This window comes from Cyrtonyx montezumae, unplaced genomic scaffold, assembly GCF_038088225.1.
Source record: "Cyrtonyx montezumae isolate F1298 unplaced genomic scaffold, pur_monq_1.0 scaffold_13, whole genome shotgun sequence".
NCBI lineage: Eukaryota > Metazoa > Chordata > Aves > Galliformes > Odontophoridae > Cyrtonyx > Cyrtonyx montezumae.
The window spans coordinates 10,454,431-10,465,698 of NW_027071859.1; the positions used below are offsets into that span (position 1 = coordinate 10,454,431).

The 11,268-nt window shown below is 40.4% G+C and overlaps 1 protein-coding gene across 1 annotated transcript in view; it reads left to right on the forward strand.

Moving 5' to 3' along the window:
* SMC6 (structural maintenance of chromosomes 6) overlaps positions 1–10,613 on the forward strand; it is a 30,398-nt gene extending 19,785 nt beyond the window's left edge. The window contains exons 20-26 of the mRNA XM_065730681.1: positions 1,670–1,807; positions 2,488–2,633; positions 3,436–3,561; positions 5,624–5,729; positions 6,954–7,106; positions 9,053–9,150; positions 10,161–10,613. Of these exons, the coding sequence (XP_065586753.1) occupies positions 1,670–1,807; positions 2,488–2,633; positions 3,436–3,561; positions 5,624–5,729; positions 6,954–7,106; positions 9,053–9,150; positions 10,161–10,269 (876 nt within the window). The 3' untranslated portion in view covers positions 10,270–10,613. The remainder of the gene's footprint in view (positions 1–1,669; positions 1,808–2,487; positions 2,634–3,435; positions 3,562–5,623; positions 5,730–6,953; positions 7,107–9,052; positions 9,151–10,160) is intronic.
* Positions 10,614–11,268: the final 655 nt, after the last annotated feature.

Consider the following 11,268-nt stretch of genomic DNA (forward strand, 5'->3'; position numbering starts at 1 on the left):
AATAACTGTGTATTTTGGAGATTTAGTAGAAAGAACATCCCAACCACAATTCCATTGTGGTTTAACTGGTAAGCATCTCAGCAACCTGCTACTTCTCACTCACTCACATGAAAAATGGAGTGGAGTGAAAGTGAGAAAACCCATGGGTTGAGAGAAATACAGTTTACTAGGTGAATCACAAGAAGTATGCACAAGCAAAATAGAGGAGGGGATTTATTAGCTACTATTTCTGGGTGGCAGATGTTCAGCCACTTCCAGGAAACCAGGTCTTCATCATATATAGTGGTTTCTTTGAAAGAAACCAAGTGTGTCCTCCCTCCTCAACCTTTTCTACCAGCTTTTATTGTTGAGTATGGTGTCATATGTTTGGAAAATCCTTTTGCTCCATTTGGGTCAGCAGTTCTGGTTTTGTCCTCTCCCAGCATTTTGTACACACTCACCCTCCTTGCTGTTAGTGTATTGTGCAAGGCTGAAAAGCGTTAGGTGCTGCTCAGCAATAGTACACTGGGTTTACAGGACAAGGTTTTTGTAGTAGGAGAGTTGCAGGGGTGGCCTCTGTGAGCAGAGCCCAGCAGCTGCCCCATATTGAACCAGAGCCAGCTCCAGCTGCTCAAGGGACCAAATGCTGGGCAGAGCTGAGCCATGAATACCACAGCCTCCATTCCCCATCCACCTGTACCTTTCGTGGAGAAAGTAGTAGAGAGTGAAGGAACAAAGTTGAGTCTGGGGAAAAATGGCAGGTGGATGTTTATAGGTTTTTTTTTCCTTGTTTCTCCCTATCCTTCACTGTTATTAACTGACAGTTGTAGGGTGGAGGTGGAAAACAAATAATACCAAGTGATATTGTTAGTCAAGATATTCAATAGATGATGTAATTTAGAAAGATTATCAAGATGGCAAAGGAACAGTCAATAAGGGAAATGCTCACTCATCTCTGAAGGTCAAGGCTTGCAGGAGAAAACTCCACAAAGGAGAAATCTCCAAGAAGAGATCCTTCCCCAGTGGTGGTCACCCCTTAAATGGGGTCTGGGAGAGATAGAGCCAGACTCCACTCCTGGTCACACAGGTACATTGCCTTCACTTGTGCTCCCACAGCTGACTCAGTGCTCACCTCAGGTAATCAATCATTGTTTCAGGCCATGATTCAACAGTAACCATACAGCAGTAAATTAATCTTTCCCAAGATGAATTTGTTTGGCCCATGAGGGTAACTGGTAAATGATCTCCTCATCCTTATCTTGGCCCATGAGCCTTTTTCAACGTACATGTTCTTTTGTCCTGTTTAAGGAGGGGCAGTGAAGGGAGCAGCTCAGTAGGTAAGTGGCAGATGGTCAGGGTTAGCCACGTGTAACTAAAATTCTTGTGGGTAATCAACACTGTTTTGGTCACCAGTATGAAACTTAGCAATGTAAGAGCTCAAAAAAATTTGTCTTAGCCAAAAACAGTACATATTCCTAAAACTTTGATATTTTTTCATTAGAAATGAGCACAGACTTCCCCATAAGTTACTATTAAAGCTCCTGGACTTTGGGCTCTGTAGGACCATTCCTTCTAAAATCTCTTTTTCAAAGCAGCATGGTTACATTTGAAAAGTGTCTACTTATTAGAGAGGTGCTTAGGCATCTACCTTATACAGTTTACTTTTCACATTTTGACTTCCTCAAAATAGGATGAATTGGACAAAGCAGACTCAGAAGTGGAAAATAGAAGACGTCGTTGGCAGTACTATGAAGACAAGAAGAAAGAACACTTGGCTTGCATAAAAAAACATAAAGGATTACTAGCTGCAAAAGAAAAAGAATTAGAGGTAATAAGATAATTCTACTGTTAAAACATATAGACAATGGTTAATACTTGGTAAGCTGAATATTTTCTCAATTATGTTCTAAGCTATTCATGTGTAGATCAAATGAACTTTGTGTAAATGAATCTAGGCATCTCTGTCTGGCAGAGCACCGTGTCAGTGTTGTTAAAGTTAACTTGCTCTTCTGCTTTTATTCAAATTGAAGATGGGAATGCCTTCACCCAGAAATATGTATTTTAAGTTAAACTGAATGTTACTGTTTTGCTTTTGGGGAGCGAGATTTTTCTCCTGCACAGATTTCACGCCTGACCTTTCAATGACTGAACTTGTTAAGCTTTACAGACTTCAAAATCATTTATGGAAGTTTTTGGAAGATTAAGTCGTATTGAAATATGGTGTGTTTAGTTCCTCATTTATCTGTATTAGATAGATAACAGTGAATGCATTAAAGTTGTCAGATACCATTTTTAGTACTGAAATAGCTGCCTGTTTAGGAACATTGTTAGTAAAATAGTTAATGGTAACAATAACTGCTTTGTAATGAGTGTACACGAAGAACAATACAGAACATTTGGTTTTGCTTGGAGGTGTTGCCTTTTCCATAGCACAAAATATTGGTAGCAAAGGACTTAACGGACCTTTTGAAGATGTGACAGTTAATTGATTTTCAAATGTTTCTATAGGAAAAAACTGCCCAGGCTAGGCAGATCTACTCGGAGCGCTTAGAAGTCAGCCGTACTGTGAAGAGTCTTGATGCAGAAATGAATCGCTTGAGAGAGAGGATAAAGACAGAAAAAAGTCACCGTGGAAACACAGAAGAAATAATGCAGTAAGTCATTATTGCGCAGGGTCGATACTCTGAAGTTACCAATAGTCAAACACTTGCACTTAAGTATTTAGAGGTACCCCAGTTATGACTAGATGACATGATCAGAACTCACTGTTGTTCTAGGATGCAGAGTGTTAAGCATTCTTCTAGTCTGAGTCTAGTCTAACTAATCTAGAAGTTAGACAGTTACTTGAGACTTTGTATGCAGTGTGTTTCACTTGGCTGTTCTCGTACATGAGAAGCTCAGTCATTACTTCTCTTAGGTTCAAGAGATTTTGTTTAAAAGAAAAACAACTAGAGGTAAAAATTACAGAATCACAGAACTGTAGGGGTTGGGAGGGACCTCTAAGAAAAATCTTGTCCAACCCCCTGCCAAAGCAGCTCCCTAGCCCAGGTTGCACAGGTAGGCGTCCAGGTGGGTCCTGAACATCTCCAGAGAAGGAGACTCCACCACCTCTCTGTGCAGCTGTGCCAGTGCTCCGTCACTGCACTGTGAAGAAGTCCCCACACATATTTGTGCTATGCTTCAGTTTGTGGCCATTTCCCCTCGTTCTTTTGCCACACACTGCTGAGAACAAGGAGAAATGGACACAAACTAATGTGTAGGAATTTAATCATTTGTTCTCACTGGTGAAAGGTGGATTACCTGATGTGCTGAAACACTCTTAGCCTTAACATAGACCCTTACAATACAATTTTTGTTTGAGTATTTTAATTATTAAATTGATTTTCAGCGTTTACAGTAATTATTTGTTTTTAGTCTGGTACATGTTAATGCTAGACTTTCTGTTAATTAAAACAGGCGATTTCTTGATGCAAAGGAAAGATACGAGGATGCAAACAGTAAAGTAAATAACTTAAAGAAATTCATTAGGCTGCTGGAAGAGATAATGACACAGAGATTCAACATATATCGTCGGTTCTTAAGGTAAGGTAGTTTTACTGTAATTTCAATTTTCAGGTAACTAGGATGTAAATATAAGTATTTATTAAACAATATAAAAAGGAAAAATTTCCATGCATGCTGACATTATCCTTGGTTATAATGTGAAAGTTTATAATAAAAACTTGTTTCTTCTGCTCTTCAGGCCTGCTAGTAGAGTGTGGGTGGTTCAGGGGTGTCTGAGATTGCATTCTTTGGCCACCAAAGTATAGTGGTGGTATTTAGTTGGTGCCTGTGCTTCAGAGGGTAAATTACAGAGCAGGCTCATGAGAATTATATCTTTTTAAGGAGATATAGCTCTGTTAGCTCTATAAACCTGTTTCAGGATGCTTATTGCTGGAAATACTCTAAGTACATTTGAGATTCATTTTGACAGTACTTTGCTTTGGATTTTTTGAAACACACTTGAAAGTAAATATATTTGTTTTAAATAAGCCAGTAGGCATCAGATGGTTTGAATATGCTGTAGTGAGTGCTCTGACATACCTGATTGATTATACAGGTTATGTGATACTGGGCAGCACTTGGACAAAACTGATGTTGAGTCCCCACAGAGTTCTAGTGAATGATGTCTCAGCACAGCTACTATATGTTATTCTACCTCCCTTTTGTCCCTTTCATAGTTCTCTAAACCAATCTTGCTCCCAGATCCAGTACTATTATACCTGACAGTTTGGGGGCTGCTTGGTCTGGCAGTTGGAAAACCAATGTGATAACTTTCCTTAGCTGCTTCTTGTAAGACTTGTGCTCCAGATTCCTCAGCAACTTCATTGCCCTTCTCTGGACACAGCTCTGTGTCACTCTTGTAACGAGGGACCTCATCCCATTGGATTCAGCCCAGCTATCCAGCCTGTCCAGATCCCTCTGGATCTGAGGGCATTCCTACCCTCAGACAGATTGACATTTCCTGCCAGCTTGGTGTCATCTTTAAACTTACCAAGGGTGCACTCAGTGTCCTCGTGCACGTCATCAATAAGGACACTGAAGAGAACAGACCCCACTACCGACCCCTGGGGGACATCACTTGTGAGTGGTTGCTAGCTGGATTTGACTTCATTCAGCATCACCCTCTGGGCCCAACCCTCCAGCCAGTTCCTTACCCAGCTGTCCTGGTTCCGTGCCCTCCTCAGCCTCCTTGCTGGCAGGGCAGCACAAGAAGCTGTGAGAATTTAAACATCCTTGACTGCATGCAAAACTTAATGACAACTCTCAGCATTGTTTTTCTCATAAAACTAAAACACAGCTTCATGCCAGACACTATGAAGAACAACAACTCTGTCCCAGCTGAAACTTAGGAATAGACCAGCTACTCCTTCTCTTCCCTGTGCTGAAAAGGTGTGAAGATGTTTATTTAGATTCTTCAGTTGGACAGCTTGTTTTCGTACAGAGTGTCTGTACTGAGAGCACACCCTTTCCTTCTTTCAGTCCCTTAGTGTCCTGTACTTCTTCCTGTGACTTCTTGGGAATGTCACTTCAGAAGGACCATTTTCTATTCTTTTACCAATGCAATCCCATCTCATTTGTCATTCTTTTCAGCAGAAATGAAGGGATATATATAGCTCTTTGAGGGAACTCTGTTTTATTGCCTGTTGGAGAATTATACAGCATAACTGAGGAAGGGAGGGAGTGCAGGAAGGAAACAGTGCTGTCAAATATCTGGAATCTGGCAGAGTCCTCGTAGATTCTTCCCTGTCCTGATCACACAGTACTAATACTGGATGGCAAAGTAGCAGAATGCAGTCCTTCTTCTGTTAGAGTTGTGGAAGAAGCATGTGAGAAGTCTAGTAAAGCAGGTGTTAAACTTAAAGAAAGTACAAAGCCAGTACTTCTGGATTTCTGCACTTGTTGCTTGGTGTCCACGATTCTCTCCAGCATGTCCCATGTTTGATGTCAACTGCCTAGGAGTGTATTTGATTTAGGAGTAGGGCTCAGCGTTTGAGGTTCTGATGTGAGGCTGCTGATCAAAGACTAAAATCTCGTGTCACTTTTTCAAGTATTTTAAATCTTACTGACCTGATGTTTGTTTGCGTGATTCAATTGATGCAAGGCTCCTTTCCCTACGATGCAAACTGTACTTTGACCACTTACTACGCATAAGAGGTTGCAGTGGAAGAATACTTTTTGATCACAAAAATGAGACGCTTTCAATAACAGTAAGTTGTTTTATATCACTTCAGGTGTGATAATGTGCCTCAAAATGGTTGTTTCTGTTAATGTTAGGAATTTACTCGTCAGCTGTCTGAGTTAGTCTTCCAAAATTATTCATTCCTGTGTCGTTGATAGGAAGCTTTGCTGTATCTGCATGAATGTTTATGGGCTTGAATGTTTAATCAGCTTTAAGTGGCTGATCACAGCATCACAGAACTGTAGGGGTTGGAAGGGACCTCCAGAGATCATCGAGTCCAAACCCACAACCGAAGCAGCTCCCTAGACCAGACTGCACAGGTGATAGCTCCCATGACAGCTCCCAATATTAGTTATTTGCTGTGTATTCTGTAAATGATTATCTCTTAATGTGCCTCCCCAAGAGTCTTAGTCATAAGTGTTTATGTTTTTCCTGTGGGAGACTTCAGTTCTAGGAATTGAAGGGAAAATGTATAGTGGCAACATAAATAGTTGTTGACATTGACCTTATTAAGCAGGTGAAGGACAGGTACCCAGAACACCCAAACTGAATCCATAAAATGGGAAGTCATTACGTAGCTTTATCAGTTAACCTTTTGTTTCATGCTTCTCAAGCGTGAGTTGTAAATTTAATCAAAGAAATTAAACAAAACAAAAAAAAAAAGAAGTAAAAAGAAAAACCAACAATCAACAACGACATTGTTTTCTTGCTTTCTTATTAAGTGTAATTTAATTTAAAAGTAATTTAATTAACAAGATGAGAAAATGCTTAAGTTTAATTAGGGAGAGTGCCACAAGGTGTCACTATAAGCAATGGAACCGAATGACTTTTCGTATTTCACTTATTCTGATGGATAAACTCCTCCTCTAACTGCAGCTGTGGATGATTTTCTTGCTTTTCTATTACAGCTGGGGTAACTATCAGATTTTTCTGTAACACAGTGACACTGGTTGTTGGTGTATTAAATAATGTTTCATAGCTATTGAAATAGAGAACTGAATAAGGAAGCACTGGCAGAGTCTTTTATTTGTTCAGTGTGTTCTGCCATAGCAGAGGAAGTTGTGATGGTCCCAGAAATGTATTTTAAAATAGTTCAGAGCCATTTGGGTTCTTTCCATAATAGCAGTGAAGTTCATACGTTTATTCTCAAGTGACATCTCTGTGTCATATATATAATGCATTTGCACTTAAAATAACTTCTCTGTTAGTGAGCCTTTGAGTTTGAAGATTGCTCTGTTGTTTTTATTTGCAGGTTCAGCCTGGAGAGGAAGACAGAGCTGCCCCCAGCAATGTGAGGTCTTTATCAGGAGGCGAACGTTCCTTCTCAACAGTTTGTTTCATTCTTTCTCTGTGGTCCATTACTGAATCTCCTTTCAGATGCCTGGATGAATTTGATGTCTACATGGTATAGTTCAAACTGCATTTGCCATTCTGATTTGTATAAATTAGCAAAGCAGTTGAGTTGTGATTGTTTGGTTACAATTTCAAACACTTCAGTTAACTCTAAATAATAATAACGTTGAACAGAAGTGCTCTTTAGGGAATTTTTTCACTAAATTTAGTGAATTTTTAAGCTTACTTTATAAAAATTGGCTTGTTACTCTTTAGTATATCCCCAAGCAGTTACTGTTTAGCTTTGTTGCTGTGTCCTGAGCTTAACACATGCCTTGGCTTTTGCCACTGACCCTCCTGTGCTGTTATCATGCGCTTCAATTTCTACCATGTATTTTTTTCAGCGCAACTATAGCAATTGAGTTCTTAGATAAAAACTTGCTCTACACTTCACACACTGGTTCCTTCTAGGTGCTGAAATGCAGATAAGGAACAGAAATACTCATGTCAGCTAGAACTAATAAAGCACATCTTTGTGTGCCACTTCCCTGGATAGGCAGTTTGTATAGGTATATATACATATAAGATATGTATATACATGTATTTTTATATATATATTCTTTCTGGTTCATGCTTATTCAATATAATTTGGGAGGAAAGTCAGCTCTGTGAGATAGTAGGCGATCTTGACTTCAGTGCCCCTTCCCTCCACTGATCAGTTTACTGGGAATCAAAGATCTAGAAGGAGAAAAAGATGTACTTCACACTTAAAGAATGTGAAGAATCCAAGGTGGTCAGGCAGCCATTTTTCAGTGTGTGTGTGTGTGCGTGTGTATGTGTAAAATGACTGAGTAGCTCCTGTTTGTGTCACAGATTCTACAAACAAACTTGAAAAGCTTAGGCCTGGTGTTATCAATCAGTTGTACAGAATTTTATTCATCTGTTAAGGCAAAGATGGATAATCAGAACATAAGTTCCTGCAGTAAACTTCAATCCTTTCTATTCCATAAGTAATTCCACCCCGTTTGTTTTGATATGGCTGTGCCATAAGTGCAGCCATGCTGTTTCCTCAGCGGTTACATCTGCTGTGGTGCTGGACACCTGCCACAAGAGGACTCCATCGGCCTTGTTGTCAGGGAAATAAACAGCACTCCCCTGCTAGCTACAGAATCAGCTGTGTTTCACCCCTGCTCATATTTCACTCTCACAGAATCACAGAACTGTAGGGGTTGGGAGGGACCTCTAGAGATCACTGAGTCCAACCCCCTGCCAGAGCAGCTCCCTAGCCCAGGTTGCACAGGTAGGCGTCCAGGCAGGTCCTGAACATCTCCAGAGAAGGAGACCCCACCACCTCTCTGTGCAGCTGTGCCAGTGCTCCGTCACTGCACTGTGAAGAAGTTCCCACACACATTTGTGCAGAACTTCCTATGCCTCAGTCTGTGGCCACTTCCCCTCATCCTATCTTTGCATTATGTGCATCTTTTTCAGTAAGACTTCGTAAGTATGCTTTTAGAAATAATGAATAAAAAAAAACCAAACAGAAAAATAACAAAGCAATAAGAGCAAACAGAGATGAACGAGGCTACATAGGATTGTTCCAGAAGAAATGTAGGAGGCAGAATTTTATAGGAAATGTTATTCAAATAAAGCAAAGTTAATCTCAGCATACCAATGAAGTAAGAAATACTATACGTATATATCAGGGAGGGAAAAGAATATAAGTAGGAATGTGAGCTTGTTTTGATAGAAGCTTTCTATTCTGCTTATATACTAAGAAGTAAAGTAAGGATTTCCCACGGTTTTCTCGATAGCTTTCAGAACTTAACCCTAACGTTTCTCAAGCATTGTTTTTATTGGCTTTTTGTTGAGCTGAGCTTTACTGTATATGGATTAATTCAGGTTGTTCTTCCTATTGTGGTTTTGCCTGATTCCTGCATACCTTGTTGCCCTAATTACTCAGAGATGAGGCAGTGAGGGACACAGTCAGCATCACTGCCTGATAAACAGTTTTGCCTTTAGGATATGCTCAACAGAAGAATTGCAATGGATATGATTCTGAAGGTGGCTGACTCTCAGTGTCATCGGCAGTTCATCTTGCTCACCCCACAAAGCATGAGGTAATCATGTCATTGTACTTCCTAGTAGCAGCAGTATGTGCATTTTTGATTGCAAGGAATATGAGTAGGGGGGAAGAAATGGGAGCTTTGTAGCAGTGGGACAAACAGTTCTGTGCTGATGGCTCTGGGAATTTAGCAGAGTGTTTGTTGCCCTTCCTTAATGTCCCTTAACACGGTAGTTCAGTGGCTCTCGGATCAATTTCTCTTAAGCAGGAGGAGCTGTTTGGAGCTTCTCCCCTCCCAGAACTGACAGAACACATCACCATTTTCTTTTTTTCCTGTTAATGCTTTTGTGCTTTCAAGAAGCTTGTGTAGACTGTTTTTTAAATCTAGATCCCGATAATTTGTATGCTGTTCTTGATGAGGTTTGTTTCTTTTATTTAATAGTCCCCAGAAAAATCCTACTGTATGATTCCCTGGTGAAGCTATGCCCAGTTAAGAGGAGTCACCAGTTCTTGTCTGCTGGCCAAAAGTAATTACTGAAGCCTGCAGAGATCTTTAAGTAGTCTTCAGAATGAGGTTAATGAATTATAATGATCTCTCCCTCCTCATACAGTGTTTAATGGAAATACCTGGAGGGAATTTCTGAGACTATTCAATTTTATTGAAAAAGTACCTTAAGGACTACCAGTGGAGGAGCCAGAATACATGTATGGTTAGTAACTGCCTTCAGTCTTAGATTGGAGTAATGATTCTTGTACAAAGTATGTGCCACTCGTGGATCTGTGTGGCAAATATGAAGTGCTTTGGATGGTTCTTTCACGTGGAGCTTCTCTGCAGAAGTTCCTTTTTGTGACTCAGGGTCTTAGCATTAGAGATCCCAGGACTGGAGTGGGCCTCCATCTGAACTTCCAGTACCACTTCAGTGAAGCCCAGCGTTCACGTTTAAAAAGGGTGGAAGGAAAAAGCTACAATTGTTGGAAGGCAAATATGTAACAGGCAGAGTCAGATGGGAGCGGTAAAATGTGTGAAGGGAGAGCGCTGTTTAAATCAGGCGTGCTTTCTTTCAGTTTTCTGCCCGTGAGTTCCCGTATCCGTATCCTCCGAATGCAGGACCCCGAGAGAGGCCAGAAAACATTGAGGTTCCGTAACAGGGACAAAGAAGAGGAAGATGATTAAGTAGGAGGCGTGTGGATGTGGCACAGTATTGAGGATAAGTGTGCACTGATGTCTGTAATGTTGCTGATGGCTGTTGGTGGGTAAGAGGAGATCCTCTTAGATACCCTCAGGAACAGAAGCTCCTGTATTTTATAGGTGATTTGTTTACTCTTACAAGTACTTGGATACGTTTTTACAGCACAGGGTTTTCCTGCTAAAATGCTGACAGCTCAGCTCATACTTTTAACAAACAACTATTTAAGTGTTTCTGTTTATGGGGAGATAAACAGACGGGTAGAAGGGGGATATGACATGAATTTTGTGTAACTGCAAAGTTATATTTTAATAAACAGAACTGCTGCTTGCCATGATGCTTCAGTGTCTCTGTGCTCTGAAGATTGGCCTGAAGTTAAAAATGTTGGTTTATTTCTCATTGTGCTTTATTTCTTGGACACGTGGTAGTTCCTGCGTGCAGGAAAACTCTTAGTTACTGATTTATGCTCTTGCAGTAGAAGCACTGCAGCTGAACCTGAACCTATTTCTGTGTAGTGCGGGTTTTCAGAATCACAGGAGTGGGGGATTTCTTTGTGTTATGTTCTCTGAACAGGAAAAAGGGATTGTGTTCCTTAGCAGTGTGTAGGGAAGAGCTTGTCCATGAGCGTGAGCTCAGAGAAACACGTTATGTCTGTATGTATTCTTCATTCTTACTCTTGCACAAACTGAGTTTGCAGGCATTTGTTGTGTTAGAATGAAATAAAAGGATGGAAGTCTTTCAATGTAGAGGAATGTAGTGGAATGTTTTTGAGTATGGGAACTTCTAAATTATAGACTGTGTTTCCTGGTATTGTACTTGAGTGACTTTTACTGGGGGTGGATGAAGAAAGAAAAAGCATATTTTCACAAACTGCCCCAAATTAATTCCCTCTTCTTCTCTCCAGGAACTTATGATTATTGGGAGCTCTTCAGAAACAATTAGTGTGGAGTTCAGCTACTGAACAAATATATCTAAATGCCTTTTTA